Below are 18,966 nucleotides of genomic sequence, written 5' to 3' on the forward strand. Positions count from 1 at the left end.
GAGCATCCTTTCCCAGGGCAGGGGAGGCAAGGTGGGGGCTGTCCTTCCCCAACTGTCCCTAGTCCCTGTGCTCTGGACAAGTCATCCTCCTGGGACCCGACCACCAGGTGCCCGCCCACCTGGCTGTGTGGCTGTCCCCCCTCTGACCAGGGGGACAGCCCTCAGGGCAGCAGTTCCCGTGGGCTCCCTGTGCTGGCTCACATGTGCGTGTGTGTCTTACAGATTGGATATGGACGCCCTGAGGTCCGGCAGGGCCCAGGAGCGAGCAGGGATCATCTTGAAATATGAGCAGGTATGGGCCAGGGTGCTGGGAGAGGAGGTAGGACCCTGCCTCAAGTACTGTGCCTGTGAGAGCCAGACCCCACCTCCCTGGGGACACAGTGGGGAGGGTGGCTCAGCTTCCCTCAGTGACTGAGACCCGGACTTCTCACCTGGGTCCCCTCTCCCCTGCAGGGTCCCCGTAAAGGGCCCCAGTTTCACCTGGGAGAAGAGGACAACGAGAGTGGAGCCCTTGTCCCAGACAAACTTGGCTTCCTGCGGTGAGTCCTCTGCACCCCGATCCACCCAGGGGAGGGACCAGGGTCAGAAACCCCACCATTAGGTAGCACACCTGTCCCCAGGCCCCCTCCTTGATCCAAGCTGTTGTCACAGTGCAGGCACAGGTCAGCGTGTGGCCAGAGCTGATGACCCAGTGAGTGAATCCAAACTGCAGGCAGGGACAGAACTGGACATGGGGCAAGCACGGGGCACACTGCCTCTGAGGCCTCTGTTCATGCTAAGTAGAGGGGGTGGCTTGAGGGTCTTGCCCTGCTCCTAGGGGACACAACCGGGCCATCAGCATTCCAGAGCTGTGGCCACAGGGTTGGGGCATCAGCCTAGAAGGTGGCAGTTGTCCAGGAGGTACCTGGGTCTCAGGGGCCAAGCTAAAGGCTTAAAGGCCTGGCCTGAGGGAAGGCCAGGGATGTGACCTCAAGGCTCCGAACCTGCCTGCAGGCTTCCCCAGTACAGACCGGGACAGAGGGGTTTGCAGCGGAGGGCACTGTGCTGGGAGGAGTGGGACCTGAGGGCAAGAGACAGACTTGGAGGCCCCGTGGCTGGAGGGTGGGCTCCGGTGACCTAGAGGGATGGAGCCGTCTCGGCCACCTTAGCTCTCGGGGATGGGGGTTCTGGCTCCATGTTGTGCCAGAACCTGGAGAAAAAGCAGGAGCCGATTGGTGGAGAGATGGCCACGGTCCGGGCTGAGGAGGGTGAGGTGGGGAGCAGGCACCTCAGGCAGCCAGTGCATAGGGAGGAGGGTGGGCAGGGGGGTACCCAGGGAGGTGTGGTGGTCCCAGGTGCTTCGAGTCCCAGCTGCACACTCACAGCACTGGCAGCAAGGGCTCCTCCCTGGCCCTGGGCTCCCTATGCTCACGGTCACAGCCCCTGCTGGATGTCTGCCTGCAGCATGGCTGCCCCCTCCCTGCCCTTCTCTGTGCCCTGGGCTGCACCTCAGCAGGGTGAGGAGGACACAGGTCCTGTCCCAGCCTTGCTGGGAAGTGGACCATGCGTGGTTCAGTGCCCATTCTCATGGTGTTGTCTCTCTTGCCTTTCAGTAAGCAGAAGCCGCCCAGGCATGGATGCCTGGCAGTGCAATGGGTAAGCTGACCTTGGCCATGGACTCTTCATCTAGGAGGCAGAACTAGCAGGCCTGTGGGTATAGGCAGTGCTTAGGGGAGTGCCATATGGTCCTCCAGGGACAGCAGTCCCCAGGAGATCTGTTGAGGCCCACATGCCCCAGAGCAGGCCTGCAGCTCTGAGGTCCCCACCTGTGGGCCACTGTGACCCACTTTCCTGGATGAGATGGGACTGGCTTGAGGATGGCTTGTCCTGTGGGCAGAGCCCAAGCCCCTGAGGCTCCCCTAGTTGGAAGGTCTGGGTGCCGTGGTCTGCCCCTTTGCTGGCTCCTCCCAGCTGAGTTGTCCACAGCCTCCTGAGCTGCATCCGTGGCTTCTCCAGAGGACACTGCTGGGCTCACACCATCCTGTCTCCATTCCCACCATAAACATCAGGAGGGCCGCCGACTGCAAAAATGGAACAAGATGCTGCGAAATTTCACCAAGTACCGCAGCAGTGAGAAGGTACCTGGACCTGAGGGCCCCTGGGGACCACTGAGGGTGGAGTTGGGATGGACAGTGCCCATCGCTGTGCCTCTCAGACACAACTGTCCTGCCCTGAAAGGACACAGGTCATCTCAGCCCAATGCCCTTGCACCCAGGACACTGCCGCAGTAGAAGATCCAGTCTCCCCTGGGGCCACTCCCAGATGCAGGGCAGGCACAGTTCCTGGTGCCCTGTGTGGGCAGTGAGTGCACCACAGAGCCTGCACTGAGCCCTCGGCCCTCCTCTCACTGTTGGGTCAGGAGGCCCAGGTCCAGGCAGATCTGGGGACACAGCACAGAGCCCAGGGCTCCCCTTCCTGCTGTCTCACCCTACGCTCCCCCCCAACAGAGGGCCTGGGGCGGGTCTCACCAGAGCCTCCTCTCTCCTGTAGTTCCACCGGAGAATTGAGAAAGGCATCCCTGCCCAGGTGCGCGGCAAGGTGTGGGCCATGATGCTCTCCGTGGATACCAGGAAGGCCCAGAACCCTGGCAAATTCGAGGTATGGCTCTGCGTGCAATCTGAGGCAGGCCGACCCGCTTGGGCCTGCTCAGGAGCGCAAGGCTCCCGTGTGGTGGACAAGTAATGCCAAGGAGGAGTGGTCATTTGGTTGGGGCCCCCACCCGGCCCTCCCCTCTGCCTCATCCACGTCTCCCCAGAAGCCTCCTCCATGTCTCCCCACACACAAATGGGCCTGGACACAAGGATCCGGTCAGGGCCACAGCCCTCATCCCTGTGGTCCTGCCTTGCCTCTAGGCCCAGGACTGCCCAGTGCCATTGTGCTGGGTCCTGAATGGATAGAGACGGCCTGGAGTGAGGTGGAAATCCTGTGTGCTAGGGCCCTCAGCTGGCTCTGTCCCTAACGGCCCTCCCCACACCTGACCCTGCTTGTGCGTTTCTTATGCTCGCCGGGCCCTGCCCTCACCTGGGCCTTCTCATGCCTGGCCTGGCCTCAGCTCACCCAGCCCCCACCTGGCCTGCTGGTTCCATCGGTCAGAGTCAGCTCTCAACTGCTTCTGGGAATGAGGGCTGATCCATCAGAGGGCTGGCCCCGGGCTGTCACCTCCCTGGCTGACATCAGGGAGCAAGGAGCAACTGAGCCGCCAGCCCCGCCCTCGCCCAAGTCTTCAAGTGGGGGCTGCCCCTGGGGCCAGCTCCAAGTCCAAGAAGGGTGTCCACTCTCTTGATGGAGCTGGGGCTCTCCTGCAGGGGGCAGCCCTGAAGGCTGGTCAGGGTGAGGCTGACTCCTGTCCTGTGGGGCCTGAGAGCCCAGTGAGGAGGCTCGGAGGCCTGATTCAGTCTCTCCTGCTCTGGGAAGGCAGAGGTAGCACAGAAGGACATTGGCAGAGCCCCTGGCCTCAGGCTGACTGTAGCGGGTCCACAGTGGCCCCTCTGCTGGGCACTGGGGGTGGCGTGGACACTAAGGTGAGTGGGGAACCCATGACCCTCCCTGGATCAGGGGAATGAGCTTCCCTCAAGGGGAACTCTCCCTGCCAACCAGAAGAGCTGATGTGGCTTTGGGGTGCTTGTGTGACAGTGGGGGTTGGCTCGTCCTGAGGCCGGCCCCTCCCCCTCGGCCCTGCCCTGCAGGAGATGAAGGAACGGGCCAGGTTGTGCTCAGATCAAGTCCAACAGATCGATGAAGAGGTAGCACGCACGTTCAGAAGTCACATCATGTTTCGAGAGCGATACGGAGCCAAGTGAGGCCTCTGGGCTGGAGGGGCCCTGGGGGAGGGAGGTGCAAGGGTCCTGGGACACATGGGGTCCTAGGAGAGACGTGGGCTCACACCTAAAGCATAATTCCTGTAGGACAGAAAAAAATGGATCCATGGCCTTCTATTTATACTGAACAGTTTGCTTTCCCAAAGACACTTTGGTGGGAATGAAATGAAAAGGAACACAAGGGGAGACAGTATTTGCAAAATACAGAAAATGAAGTTTGTAAATCTCAATAACAACAAAGCAAATGAGGGTTCCCTGCCCTGACATGGGCCAAGGCTCAGGAGGGCCCCTGCATGATGGCACACACAACTCTCCTACTCAACGCGTGAAAACATGCTTAGCACCTAAACCACAACGGGGCACCAGCGCACAGCTGTGAGAATGGGGGAACTAAGACCACTGAACGCCGGGTGCTGGGGAAAACGTGAGGTGAGCGCAATTCCGGTTCGTTGCAGGAACAGAGCACAGTGCCCAGGCCCCCAGCAGCACCCAGGGCCATTTCTCACAATGAGAGACACACACCTTCCACACGAACCCCCAGCACACACGCACATTTACACAACCACCAGAACAGCTGAGTGCATAAAACCCTCACGCAAGATTCAGGGTTGTGTTCACAGTCACTGGACGCAGGACTACCCTGCACGATGCTCAGTGGGGAAACGGATAAGCAACCCGTGTCACAGCTGAATCCGAGAACAGGATTCAGTGAGAGGCAGGACGAGGCTCGGCCCTGGGCTCACCTGGATGCATCTCAGGTGCATCCTGCTAAGAGAGGAAGCATCCCTCAAAGGCTACACGTGCTATGATCCACTCACAGGACGTCTGCAAGAGGCCAAACTCCAGGACACACAACAGGGCAGTGGTGGCCACGGGCTGGGGGAGGTGGGGAGTTTGGCCACAGAGGCTCATGGGGAACAGATAGGCCACAGGAGCTGCTCCCTATCAGAATGAACGTGCATGGGAGGCTGACTCTCCATGGCTTAGACCCACGGGACTGCACTTCCCACAGTGGGACGCTCACCTCTGCAATGAACACCCACCTGGGGAAACGAAACTGCACATGACTGCACCCTGGGAGATGTGCATGTCCCTGCAGGCAGCACTCACCCACACGGTGGACTGCTCATGAGCAGAGTATCAAGGGCCCTGCGTGTGGCTGTCAGGCTCTGTTAGGCAGAGCCACACTGAGAGCCTCGGCAGCACTGGACGCACAGCCTCTGTCCTCTCTCTTCCAGACAACGCTCCTTATTTGAGGTGCTCCTCGCATACTCAATGTACAACCCCGTGAGTATTCTGCGATAACGTTCCAAGGTCATATCCAGAGCTGTCCATGCAGGGTGCCCCTGGTCACAGAAATCCTAGCCTGGGTTGAGGGGGCCTCTCTAATCCACAAGGCAGAGACTGAGGGGTAGAGTTCAAGCTCATGGCCTCCTTGGCCCCAACCTCAAGTTCTGGGGCAGAACAGAAGCCTTCTCCTGGGCTGGGCTCTGTTCTGGCCCAGGCAGGCCTTACTATGGTGCTTCTTCCTCACGTCTGCAGTGGGGCCCAGCAGGGCACCTGTGCAGCAGAGAGCTCCAGAGGCCATCACGGGTGTGCAGTCTGCACTCCCACAACAGTCTTCCCCTTCCTGACATCTGGGGTGGGGCTCATACCTCTTCTTAACCCTGCACAGCCTGCGCTCAGACCCTGCAGGATTCTCTCCAGGAACTTTGAGAGATCCTGACACCCAAGGGGCAGCAGTGGGGCCTGGTGGTAATGCTCAGCTCTCCCAGGAGAGGTCACCCTTGCCACGTGAGATCATCCCAGCCAGGGAGGTCCTTCTGATGTGTTTTGTGTTCTTCCAGGAATTGGGCTACAGCCAGGGCCTAAGCCACGTGGCAGCCCTGCTGCTGATGTGGCTGAGTGAAGAGGATGCTTTCTGGGCACTAGTCCAGCTCATGGGGGACAGCCAGCACTCGATGCATGGTGGGTGATGGGTGTGGTGGGCGTGGTCCTGCAAGTGCAGGGATGGGCATGCAGACAAGTGACTGGGACATTGTCCCTCACTGGCTGCTGCGTGCATAGGGCGGTCTCCCTCAGAATGCTTTCTTAGAAGCCAGGGCCGGCAGAGGACCCAATACCAAGCCATACCCCTCACTTCCCATCACACAAAGGTCCTGTGCCTTGTCTTTGACAAATGACCCTTAGGTCTCTACTGGCCTTACTGCTTCACATCTCTACTCAGACTCCCACCCACTGAGCCACACCCTTGCAGAAGGAGCATCCATTCTAGGGTGACCCCTCCTCACCCTGAGTGTCCAGATGGCCCTGAGGCACCCAGTGTGACTGCAGTCAGCCCAGAGGTCACCTTAGGCAGCCTGCCCTGGGCTGTCAGCTGTACCCCCCCTTCCCCTGAGGCTCCCCTGCCTGTTAGAGCTTCCCCTGACCCTCCATGTTCAGAAAGAACCCGCCCCAAGCCTTTGACTTTCCAGCCTTCCCGGGAAGACACTCTGAAGTGAGGGCCGGGGGGTTGCTATTACTCAGATTTCTACACACCGGACTCCCCAAAACTGGAGCAATTCCAGCACCACCTGGGAGCTATCATGCGTCGCGTGCTCCCCTCCCTGGAGAAACACCTGGTAAGTAAACATCTCCTTTCTCCCCTCGGGGGCTCTGTGCTGAGGGAGGGGAGGACAGAGAGGGGTCCTGACTGCTTCCTGGGCCAGGGGAGGCTACGTCCTCACCAAGACTTTCCTTGTTACTGGGGTCTGTGGCAGCTTGGGTGTTGGTGTGTTTTCCACCACTTGTTCCCCCAGAGTTTGTGTAGATTGAAGGGAGATGCTGTCCCCAGGGTAGAGTGGACTGAGGGACCTGTGTCCTTTCAGGAATCTGCATCGCTGGGAGGGGGGATGCACCTGCTGCTGGGCTTCCTGCACCCAGGGGCTCTGCCACAGGGCTCAGATTAGAGGGAGTCAGGCCTGGGCCCTGGGCCCTGGGCCCTGGGCCCTGAGCCCCCTCTGCCTCTTCTCAGGAGAAGGAGGGTGTGTGCCTTGAGGACTACACCGCCCACTGGTACATCCAGTGCTTCCTGGATGGGGTAAGTGCCCCAGGGACCCCTTGCCCAGGGAAGCTCCTGCCCCAGTACCTGGCTCTCTTGACCTGGTGGTCTCTGACTCTGAGCTCCCCCAGCCCCAACAGACACAGGAGGGAGCCTGCTGTGCAGACCAGGCAGGCCCTGCTCTGCTGAGGGTGGTCCAAGCTGAGGCTGAGCCTCAGGGACAGCAAGGAGGGGACAGGTCCCACCAGGACCCATCCTGAGAGCCTGGCAAAGGCCAGAGCCCTACAGTGAGAGGCAGGAGATCCATAGACCCTGGGTGCCACAGGCTGGTTTCAGCACAGCCCAAGGGCTGACCCCTCCCCCAGGCCCTGGGCTGTCTGGCATCTCCAGGGTGGCTTCCAAAGTGTGCAGAGCAGTCCGCGTGGCCCCAGGGTCCTGGATAGGCCTTGGTACTCTTTCTCTCTGGGCTTCTAAGGCACAGCTAGGATGCCCTATGACACTGCACACCCACCCACTGTGGGTCCTACTAAGGCCCTGATGCGTGGGGTCCTCCAATGCCTCTGTTCCCCAGGTGCCGTTCCCCCTGGCACTTCGGATGTTCGACATTTACATCCTTGAGGGCGCGCACGTACTCACCGGCATGGTGTACACCGTCCTCAAGGTCCACCGAAGTAAGTCCTCAGGGCCCACAGAGGCCTGGGTGCTGGGGATGGAGGAGTTGGGGGGGTCCCATGCTTGGCCCGGGTGAGCAGAACCTAGGGGAGGGACGAGTTTTCTGAGTTCTTGGCCAGCTTAGGGGGCATTGCGAATCCCGTTTCATCCCCAACCCCCAAAAATGGCGCCTCCCAGCCTGACACCCACCCCCATGTCCAGAGCCCATGTTGAAGATGCCCCGGGACCACATCCAGGAGTTCCTGCATGTGCTCCTTCCCCACTGCCTGGCTCTCTTGACCTGGTGGCCTGTGACTCTGAGCAGAGCTGAGCTTCCCCAGGCCCAGCAGACACAGGAAGGAGCCTGCTGTGCAGACCAGGCAGGCCCTGTCCTGCTGAGGGTGGTCCAAGCTGAGGCTGAGCCTCAGGGCCAGCAAGTGGGGGACAGGGCCAGGGTCAGGGGTTGCAGCAGAAACAAGGGTTGGAGCAGCCATGGTGGCTACGCCATGCCTAGGGCTCCTCCTAGCCTGACACCCACCCCCATGTCTAGAGCGCCTGATGAAGATGTCCAGGGACCACATCCGGGAGTTCCTGCAGGTGACCCTGAAGCAGGCCTGGTCACTGAGCGAGGATGCAGTCATCAGGCAGCTGCGGGCCTCCATGCGTGAGCTGGGGAAGCTGCAGTGCCTCCTGCCTCCCGAAGGTGAGTCCAGCACACGGCCCCGTCCCATGCTCCCTTAGGGGAGTCAGTAGTGGGAGTGCCAGGCCCTGGCAGCCCCACCCAGGGACTCACCTCTTCCTAGTCCTCCTTGTCCTCCCTGGGCTCAGCAGTTCTGCTTTCAGGAGCTTCTGACAGCATGGCCTGGCGGGGCCTCGGGCAGCTTCCCTGGATCCTCCTGCGGGGTGGTCCAGCCGGCACTGGATCCCCTTCAGCCATCTGAGGACCCCTGGAAGGCCCACGTGCCCTGAACCCAGTAGTGGGGGCCGAGTCCACTCCTGTGAGCAGGGTGGGCGCAGAGGCAGGCGCTGGGGGCCCCCACGGCAGAACCCAAGTTCAGCTGAGTGTGGGCTCTGCAGTCCTAGCCTTGGGCCAACAGAAGTCAGCGGGACCCGGAGCAGCAGTGGCCTCTGGGCTCTGGTGCAGAGGGGTCCCCGTTCTTGTCCCCTGCTGACAAGGACCTGAGCACCTGGGTCCCCATGCAGAGCAGAGATGGCTTTGTCCCAGCTCTAGAGGCTGGCAGTGGGGGCCCAGGGGCAGCCTGTTCAGACACTGGGAAGTCCCCACTGTGCTTCCAGGTGCTGCCTCCCCTGGGTGCTCGTGAGACAGAAGCAATGACAGCCCAGTTTCACCGGGAAAGGGACTGTGGCCCAGGGGCAGAGGACACAGGGAACCCCTGCCACCTCTTTGGAAACCACATTCCCTGTCCCCGAGGGCCTGGCCAGACCCCATGTCTGCCACACACCCCCAGCTCTCACCCCCATCATCTTAGGCTCAGTTCCCTTCCTACAATTGAGGAGGGACTCAGATGCGGGTAACTCAGCCAATGCACTGTTAGGGCCCAGGATTTCAGGTGGGGTAGGTAATGGGGTCCTGAGTTGGTGCCAGCAGTCTCCAGAGATGAGAGAGTGAGGTGGGGGGCTCAAGGCCTGTCCAGTCTGTGGGCTTTGAGGGGAGAACCAGAGGTGTCCCTGTCATTCCCATGGCCCAGGCTGCATGCACCATTCCTTCTGCGGCCAGCAGGCTGGAGGTGTCCTGAGCATCACACCGAGTAATGGGGACCCCAAGGGTCAGGTCAGGGCAGGCACCCTGCAGGCCAGATGGTGGCCGTGGAGAAATTAAACCCATCTGTTCTTTTTCCAGATAAGCCAACCGAAGATGGCAGCCCGGCCCTGCAGGTGCTGCCTGGCTCTCAGGAGCGCGCTCCCCCACCAGTGTCCATCAAGACCATCGTTGAGCGCAAAGGCTGTCACCCTGCTGCTGCAGCTCTCCAGGAGCCAGCGGGGGCTTCAGCTTCTGTCCCCGGGGAGACCGGTCCTCTCGGATCTGCCGTCCAGCCCGACTCCAAGCAACACACCAAGGAGGAGAAGGGCAGTCGTGGCGAGAGCAGCACCCAGCCCTGCGGCCAGGGCTCCTCCACGGGGGCCTCAGGGTCAGGGGGCGCCGCCCACCTCTCGGGCCCACAGTGCTCCTGGCTGGACGAGCCAGGCCCCCTCCGGCGCTGGACTTCCCTGACCAAACTCAACGTGACCTTCCAAGATGACTCCGACTCTGAGGACGAGGAGTACTACAGCGGCCTGGAGAAGCAGGAAGAGGACGAAGAGGAGGAGGAAGGGGAGGAAGACCAGGCTGCTGAGTGTCCTGCGTCTCCCTGGCCAAAGCTGCTTCGGGACCTGAGATTCGTCCTGCCCGAGACAATTTTTGAAGAGGACGAGGAGGGAGGCTGTGAAGAGGGTGCCTCCCCAGAGCCCTCGTCCCCAGCCCTGTCTGTGAAGTCCTCAGAGTCTCTGCGTGGCCCAGGCCTCTTGGCCCCACAGAGCTTGCAGAGCAGGGGAGACCTGTCCCGATGGGGGGGCCTCCCAAATCTCAGCCCGCCTGTCAAAGGCGCTGATTTCTGGCCCCTGGAGCTGGGTGGCCAGCAGGGTCTCAGGGCCCCTCCCCCACCTGCCTCAGAGCCCCTGGATCCCGGGCCCATGCAGGCTGTGCCAGCCCTGGGAGCAGGGCTGAAGACGCCCTCCCTGCATGGGAGCCCCATGCACTCTGGGGACACTCACGGGCTGGAGCCTGCAGGAGCCAGCTCTGCACTGGGAGACCAGGCCTGTGTGCCCTCCCTGGCTCGAGGCCTCCTTGCTGCCCATTCCATGGAGGAGCTGGATGTGTGTGGGCACCTGGAGGGGAAGAAGAGCCCACCAGGTGTCCAGCTCAGACGGGCCAGAAGCTTAGGCTGTCTGAGCACAGCGGCCTCCCCGATGGACAAGGCTCCTCTCTGGAGCTCCTCTCCCCCATCCTGAGGCTTCACCCATGCTCATCTCGGCCAAGGAGGCTAGCTTGTCTATGCCCGCCGGCTTCCCTGATGGTCAAGGCTCCTCTCTGGAGCTCCTCTCTCCCTCCCTGAGCTGCCTCACCCTAGCTCAACGCGGCCAGCATCTAGCTTCTCTTTGCCCGGCATCCTCCCTGATTGACAAGGCTCCTCTCTGGAGCTCCTCTCCCCCACCTGAGCTGCCTCACCCTAGCTCAACTCGGCCAGCATCTAGCTTCTCTATGCCCGCCGGCCTCCCTGATGGACAAGGCTCCTCTCTGGAGCTCCTCTCCCCCTCCCTGAGCTTCCTCACCCTAGCTCAACTCGGCCAGCATCTAGCTTCTCTTTGCCTGGCATCCTCCCTGATTGACAAGGCTCCTCTCTGGAGCTCCACTCCCTCACCATGAGGCCTTATCCTAGCTCAACTCGGCCAGAAGCCTAGCTTCTCTATGCCCAGCACCTCCCGCCTGACAAGGCTCCTCTCTGCAGCTCCTCTCCCCTCCCTGAGCTTTCTCACCCTAGCTCAACTTGGCCAGCATCTAGCTTCTCTATGCCTGGTGGCCTCCCCAATTGACAAGGCTCCTCTCTGGAGCTCCTCTCCCCCTCCCTGAGTGGCCTCACGCTGGCTCATCTCGGCCAAGGAGCCAGTCCACTGCCACAGTTGCTATGGGCACCCTCAGAGCAGGAGATGAGATAGGACATGAACCCAGGCACCTGTGGGCTGCCACATACCCCTCCCGCCTTTGTGAAGGAACCCTCGGGAACTTCTGCCCCTTGTTGATTGTGTATTAAATGGTTTCAGAATGCCTTTGATTTTGTGACCCCTGGAGCCGAGCTGCCACACAGGGTCCCTGAGTCCTTTGCAAGTGGCTGGAGGTGCCACAGCCTCCAGATGCAGTCAGAGACCCAGCTTGGGGTGCTCCATCACTTCCTGAGATTGACCTGTGCCCAGCGTGGACCAGAGGAAAACTGGAGGAGCAGCAGTGGCTGGGTACATGTGGTCTTTGGGACAGTTCAGGAGTGTGGGCCCAGCCAAGGGACCAGGCCCATGATCACCTCTGTGCACTGTCCTGGGTGTGTGGGCACCAGGTTCCCACTCTTCTTTCCTCCCTGCCCCATCTCACAATCCAGCATCTCATGGCCTGAGCCTGCAAGAGGACCCCAGGGCACTTCTGACCACAGACCAGGATGCCAGTGGGTGGAGGCAGCCCCAGAATGTCCAGGTGGTCCTGGTGGCACACCTGGCTGGCCAGATGCCCACATGCCCTCTAGCAGCTCAGGCCTCCTGGGCTGCTGTCACAGTGGGTTCAGCTTCTCCAGGTCATGCTGTCACTAGGGGTCATTAGCATGGAGAATGTGTCCCCTGACGTTGGGAGAAGAGACTCCTGGCTCAGAGGCTCCTGGCCTGGAGGATCCACAGGGAAGGAGTCTGGAACCCTACCTTGGGCAGAGAGAGCATCCCAGTTCTCCAAGGGTCCCTGACACTTGTAGCCTCTTCCTCAACCCACACGACCTCCAAAAGGCGACTAGGCCCTGTTCATCAGAAGCTACCTGGGTCATCCCAATGGGGCAGGTTAGGCCATAGCCATTTTCCCCTGGGTCTGGAAGGCCCAGGATTCTCTAGCTGTTGAGTCTGGTTTGGAGTTGACCACTCTGTACTCCGTTCTTGAATGAACCATGGCTGTGTCAGTGGCAGGACCCCAAGGGCTCAGAATCGCTGGTCCCCACAGGGTGCTTTTTGCAGAATCACACTGAGGCCAGAAGCTGATGAGATAGAGGGTGACAAGTGGCTACTGTGCTGATGACTCATCTCTCCAGGCTGGGGAGCCACAGCCATGGGCCAGTCCTGAGCCTGCTCCTGTTCTCCAGTGCTCGAGGCTGGTCCTCTTGTTCCTGGGAACCATAAGGCCATATTTTGGACTCTTCACCTGCTTCTTCTGCTCCTTATCTGGGGGAAGATGTGAGCCTGATGATGAGCTTACAGGCAAGGTTGCTACAGGGCAGGCAAAGTGGATGGGAAGGCCCCTGTCCAGGTCAAGCCTGTCCTGTGCTCCCTGCTCTGCCCTGGCTTCCTGGGTGGACCGCAGTGTACTCAGAGATGTGAAGGCATCCACCTGTCCAGGCGCATGCCCTAAACAGTGTTACTAATGGGAACGCACACCTAGAGACTTTCCTGGTGCCTATGTCCTTGAACCATCCTCCCCTGGTCAGCCATGTGCAGGGTGACCTGCAGACATCCGTCTCCATTGAAAGCCACCTGCCTTTGGTGACAGTCCTTTGCCCTCTCCTGGAATGGAGATTTCACAAACCTGGTGCTCTTTCTTAAGATTTTCTCCTTTGTATCACTTTGCTAAATAGAAGAAATAAAAGGAAGCCAGCTATATTAATATTGGGTAGATTTCACAGAAAAGAATTTTATAAGAGATAAATAAACTTCAATATGTTTCAGGGGTCAATTCATCAAGTATATATAAGTATATATATATGTATATATATGAGTATATATATATATGTGTGTGTGTGTATATATATATAAATATAAAGCTAAATACTTACACACCTAATAAAAGTAATCCAAAAGATGTGAAGCACAAAAGCCAATGTAAATGTAAAGACAGGCAAATCCACAAGTGTAGTCAGAGCCTCCGTACCCTTCTGTTGACAATGGATGGAACAGCTGGAAGAAACTGAGTGTGGAAGACCAGGGCAGCCACACCAAGAGTCTGCCCTAGGTGCATCTGTCTGACACTCCAGCCCGCAACAGCAATGCGTGATTTGTTTCCAGGCACATGGAACCTTTACCAAGATGGGACACACTCTTGGCCACAAAACTAGTCTTAAGACAATTAAAATGACCAAAGTCATGCAAAATGTGTTCTCTGAACACAACGAAATTATATTTGAAAACAATAATAAAAAATAAAATCCCCACATAGCTGAAAATGAAGGTCTAATTTCCCTCTAAGTAGTGAATGGGTGGAATGGAAATTCAAAGGGAAATTAGAGATCACTCCAAACTTAATGAGATGAGAATTTGATAAATCAGAATGTATGGGGCATTGCAGGAGCTACTGTCATGGTATAGTGGGTCAGGCCTCTGCCTGCAGTGCCAGCATCCCATATAGGTGCCAGTTAAAGTTCAAGCTAGGCCCCTGCAACCTGTGGGAGACCCAGATGAAGCTTCTGGCTCCTGGCTTCAGCTTGACCTAGCCCTGGCTGTTGCAGCCATCTGGGGAGTGAACCAGTGGATGGAAGATCTCTTTCTTTCTCTCTCTCTCTCTCTCTCTCTCTCTCTCTTTCTGTAACTCTTTCAAATAAATCTTTAAAAACAAAACAAACAAACAAAAAAAGAAAGGATAGGATATTGCCAATGCTTACAGTGCTTACAGGGAAAATTGTAGCACTAAACATTTACATTAGAAATGAAGAAAGAGGGGCTGGCATTGTGGCGTAGCAGGTAAAGCTGCCGCCTGCAGTGCCAGCATCCCATATGAGCACCGGTTCGAGTCCCGGCTGTTCCAATTCCAATCCAGCTCTCTGCTAATGGCCTGGGAAAGCAGTGGAAGACAGCCCAAGGCTTTGGGTCCCTACACCCACATGGGAGACCTGTAGAAGCTCCTGGCTCCTGACTTCAGATCAGCACAGCCACAGCCATTGCAGCCAATTGGGGAGTGAACCAGCAGATGGAAGACCTCTCTCTCTCTCTGTCTCTCCTTCTCTCTCTGTGTAACTCTTTCAAAAATAAATAAATAAATAAATAAATCTTTGAAAGAGCTCAAACCAATGACTTCAATTTCTACTTTTGGAAACTAGAATAAGAAGGGGCTGGGGTTGTGGTAGAGTGAGTAAAGCCACCACTGGCAATGCCAGCATCCTATATGAGCATATATGACCTAGCTGATCCACTTCCAATCCAGCTCCCTGTTTATGGCCTGGGAAAAGCAGTGGAAGATGGACCAAGTGTTTGGGCTCTTGCCACCCATATGAGAGATCCAGATGAGGCTCCTGGCTCCTGGCTTCTGCCTGGCCCAATGTGGGCCATTGTAGCCATCTGGGGAGTGAACCAGCAAATGGAAGATCTCTCTCTCTCTGTCTCTACCTCTCTCTCTGTAACTGATTTCAAAATAAATAAAAATAAACAAATAAATACATGCTTTTAAAAAAGAAGAGAAACTAAAGTCCAAAATAAGTGGAAGAAACATTGGCAGTTTCTTAAAAAGTTACATATTCATATACATTTGCCACATGATCTAGCATTACATGAGCCACAACTTGCTCCCACCCAGAGTGTGCGTTAGTAGGAAACTGGATTCAGGACCCAGTCATTCTGACATGGCATATAGGTATCTGATCCACTAGGCCAAATCTTCCCCTAACAGTATTGGAAACATATGCTTTATTAATGAAAGCATTCATAGAAGCTTGGCTTGAAATAGCCAGAAAATAGGAACAATCCAAATGTCCACTCATAAGCTAAAAGATAAGAAGTATATAGATATCCATGTAATGGAATACCATGTAAGAAAATACATGCAATAAAATGAATTACCGAAACAGTTATAAAGCTTAGATAAATCCAAAATAATTATGCTGCAGGGATGGAGCCCAAAACATCCCTACCCTCCAGAAAATCTCCACCTACTGTATTATTCCATTTACAGGACATGTAACAAATGCTAAATGCATAAGCTAACAGTGACAGAAAATAGATCAGTGCTAGAGATAAATGGTGACAGACGGTGTAAGTAGTTGAGTGTGTCTGGGAAGGTTAACGAGGAACTCAGGAAGCCCCCGGAGGTGCTGACATGTTCAAGACCGTGACTGGGGTAGTTGGTTTCACAGGTGCACACATGTCGAACCTGGTCAAATGCTGCCCTATCAACAGGGACATTTTCTCATATGCCAACTAAGCCTCAAAAGGCCTGTTATTAATATTATAACAACTAGAAAACAGGGAAACATCTTCAAGACATGAAAGAAGCAAAAGTATTTTTAAGACACAACATAAATCAATAAGCTTTGGACAGAGTAAAGAGTAATAGGTAGAAGCCTCAGAGTGTAAGGAAATATCACACAACAAACACAGTAACCACAAAAAGTTTATAGAAAATGGAATTAAAAGATAAATGTATTTCGGTTTTGAAATGTATTTTGCAATTAAAAGATAAATTTATTTTGAAATCCATGCCTCGCTTTTTATATAATTCATTTTCCATAAACCATTTGTGTGAAAATAACTTGCCTTTTTTTAAAAAAAAATCATTTGCGTGGCAGAGAGAGAGAGAGAGAGAGAGAGAGAGACGCACACATAGTGAGCTCCCATCATGCCCAAGTTGGGAGCCAAGAATTCAACACAGATCTCACGTGTGTGCGGCAGGGACCCAACTGCTTCAACTGTCGCCTGCTGCCTCCTAGGATCTGCCTCAGCGGGAAGCTGGAATCAGGAGCCAGGACTCAAGCCCAGGCACTCTGACACGGGATGTGGCTCTCTTAGGTGCTAGAAATACCCACCCCTATATTTAATTTTTAACGCCATTTTCCATGAACTTTTCAAAGCACCCTCCTCTAGTGAACAAACAGACATATCCAAAATACATGAAGAATTCCTTAAAATCTTTGAGAAAAACACTGACCATATAACAAAAATGGTGGCAAGAGGTAATTTTACTGATTCTGTGATGGCCATATAAGCTACTGCTGGAGTCACGCAGCCTGCAGATAACAAGTCTGCCTTCCTTGAAGCTTAATGGGAAAAACACAGAAACAAAATCACACAAAGGCACCGGAGAATGAAGAGAAATGCGCCGTATCTGGAAGGGACTTCAAAATTTGGGAAACAAAATAATACAACCAGAGGGAAGGGCAAAGTTGTGTGGGCAGCTAAAACTCTTAACAGTTAAGAGGATGTTTCTGTCCTACAAAGCCCAGGACAGACTGGAGTAACCACAGCCACTACGACTTGATTAGGAAAACCTACCCTCTCCCTCCACCAAAAAGAAAGCCAGAAGAGGGAGCACTTTTTCAAACAAAAAGCTAAAAAGAAGCAGTTTAAATGTTGCATGAACCAAACTCTCAACCCCAGAGGTAGAGAACAGACTCAAAGCCATACCGATAGAAATTTTTAGAAACTGAACTGTTGGGGCTGGCACCGTGGCTCACTTGGTTAATCCTCGGCCTGCAGTGCCAGCATCCCATATGCCGGGGGTGCCGGGTTCTAGTCCCGGTTGCTCTTCTTTCAGTCCAGCTCTCTGCTGTGGCCCGGGAGGTCAGTGGAGGATGGTCCAAGTGCTTGAGTCCTTGCACCCACATGGGAGACCAGGAAAAAGCACCTGGATCCTGGCTTCGGATTGGCGCAGCACTGGCCGTTGCGGCCATTTTGGGGGTGAAACAACGGAAGGAAGACCTTTCTCTCTGTCTCTCTCACTGTCTGTAACTCTACCTCTCAAACAAAAAAAGAAGAAAGAAAGGAACTGAACTCTTATTGGAGTCAACAAACAAAGAAACACAGTTATCAACTGAGGTACAACCTAGTTAATATTCCTCAGGGGAAAATCTAAAATCCAGCATCTCCATATTAGTACAGGATACCGTGAAAACAAAATGCAACAAAGACCAGTGAACAGTGACCTATTCTCAAGAGACAAAACAATCAGCTGAAACTTTCAGATCCCAAGATGATTTCGATACTGAAATTAGTAAACAAAGGTACCCAATTAGCTATGATAGTTATATTTCATAGATAAAGGAAAATGTGCTCATACAAGTAAAAGTTATGAAATGTAATCAGAAAATGGAAACTACACAAAGAATCTGAGAGGGCATTCTACAATAAAAATGCAGTATCTACCATTAGGGACACACTGTGTGTTTACATCAGAATAGAGATGAGGAGGACTAAGTGACCCTGAAGACAGGGTAATTGCAGCTATCAAATATCAGGGATGGGGGGAGATTTACAGGAGGGAGAGGTGGAGGCAGAAGTGTACACACACACACACACACACAGGAGAGAGAGAAGAGAGACAACAGGGAGGGGAAGTTCAAATAAAAAAAAATGTTGGAGATGAAGTTTTCTAAATGTTTCAAGTTTTACTGACATCTAATGAATTGTTTAATTCCGTCTGTGATGTGTGATTGATACCTATTTTTAAGTCATCTTTCTTCTGTGTCCTACATCTGGACGAGCAAACAGGAAAGTCCACGTGTGCTCTCTTTTTGCACCAGGGAGTGTTCAATCCATGCAGGATCATTCATCATGGCCTTAATCCCTCCACACAGTAAAATACCCAAGCCAATCCCTTGCCTTGCTCTTTCACGTCATTTCATATCTGCTTGGGAAACCTGCCCTACTCTCTCCAGAGAGTTGCATTAGATGAGTAATAAATTCAAACTCCACTGGTGTGTGTTTGGCATTATCAGACTTCATACATGCACTAGTTTTGTTTTTGTTTTCAGATGGAGACTTCATTCCACTTCTGTGGGGAATGACATCATGCATTTACAGAATTAATAAGCACATTTAAACCAATACAATTTAAACTCTCCCCCTCTCTCTCCCTTCTCTCTCTCTCTCTCTCTCACACACACACACACACACACACACTCCTAGGAATACCAGCTAACATGCTGAAACAAAAAAAAGGGAAAATTTTAAAGACATTCAGAGAAAAATAACACAGTGCATATGGAGAATACTGATTTGATGACCACGATGGAGTTCAGAAGACAGTGTCAACACATTTTTAAATTTATGAGAGAAAAATAATATCAACACAGAATCCTACCACTTTAAGAGTAACTATAAAATATGCACATTTTCAGAGGAAAAGGTAACTAAGAAAATCCACTGGCACTGGATCCCAGCTAGAACAACTACCACAACTTTAATAGGTGTGCACCATCAACATTTAGTCTTTAGAATACCAGGGTGGTGCTAAACTCCCTACAAAGCACAGGACAGTCACTAACAAAGAATACCCATCCAAAATGCCAGTGGCAGAAACACTGGGTATCACTAAGTTGAAACCTTTGTGATGGTAGAGTGGTGGTATGAGCAATGACAGATCAATTATGTTAGATATTAGGCTTAGTATCCCACTAATCTCTATGTATGCTTTCACTGTCATGCAGTTAAAAATAGTTTCCAATGTCTTCAACATGACAAGTGGCTTCTATGGAAACCCTACTCCCCATATCATACTCAAGGATGGGAGACTGAATGTGGTCTCCCTAGGATCCACAGCAATGCATAGATTTCAGCTCTTGCCACTCTCATTCTACATTGTTCTAGAAATTATATCCAGTACTATCACACTGAAATAAGCTCTATTCACAGTGGAAAACAGATGTAAGGCTGTCTTTATTTGCATGTACAATCTCATATATGGAATGTTTTAAGAAA

At 54.3% G+C, this 18,966-nt stretch overlaps 2 protein-coding genes and 1 long non-coding RNA gene across 4 annotated transcripts in view; 2 read left to right on the forward strand and 1 right to left on the reverse strand.

Annotated features, from left to right (window-relative positions):
- LOC149122137 (uncharacterized) overlaps positions 1-18,966 on the forward strand; it is a 320,316-nt gene that overhangs the window by 91,437 nt on the left and 209,913 nt on the right. The gene's annotated exons all lie outside the window — the stretch shown is intronic.
- The window catches only part of LOC149122138 (beta-microseminoprotein-like), a 449,968-nt gene that overhangs the window by 41,048 nt on the left and 389,954 nt on the right, over positions 1-18,966 (reverse strand). The window contains exon 1 of one of the 2 annotated variants that reach the window (XM_089313686.1): positions 7,534-7,652. The exons of the other annotated variant lie outside the window; for it this stretch is intronic. The gene's annotated coding sequence lies outside the window, so the exon portion shown is untranslated. Of the gene's footprint in view, positions 1-7,533; positions 7,653-18,966 lie in introns of those variants that run through there. 2 annotated transcript variants of the gene reach the window in all.
- LOC103347615 (uncharacterized) lies at positions 3,978-11,343 on the forward strand. Its single transcript, XM_070058066.2, has 7 exons — positions 3,978-5,144; positions 5,705-5,825; positions 6,384-6,478; positions 6,871-6,936; positions 7,469-7,568; positions 8,099-8,251; positions 9,410-11,343. The coding sequence occupies exons 1-7, from the start codon at positions 5,133-5,135 to the stop codon at positions 10,555-10,557; spliced, it is 1,695 nt and encodes a 564-aa protein (XP_069914167.2). The 5' UTR covers positions 3,978-5,132; the 3' UTR covers positions 10,558-11,343.

Source organism: Oryctolagus cuniculus, chromosome 15 (assembly GCF_051225735.1).
Source record: "Oryctolagus cuniculus isolate XC-2025 breed Fujian yellow rabbit chromosome 15, ASM5122573v1, whole genome shotgun sequence".
Lineage (NCBI taxonomy): Eukaryota > Metazoa > Chordata > Mammalia > Lagomorpha > Leporidae > Oryctolagus > Oryctolagus cuniculus.

Coding starts and splice junctions, on each gene's coding strand:
- LOC103347615 (XM_070058066.2), top strand. Junction 5,826..6,383: donor CAGCCAGCACTCGATGCATG/GTGGGTGATGGG, acceptor GCTATTACTCAG/ATTTCTACACACCGGACTCC. Junction 6,479..6,870: donor CCTCCCTGGAGAAACACCTG/GTAAGTAAACAT, acceptor GCCTCTTCTCAG/GAGAAGGAGGGTGTGTGCCT.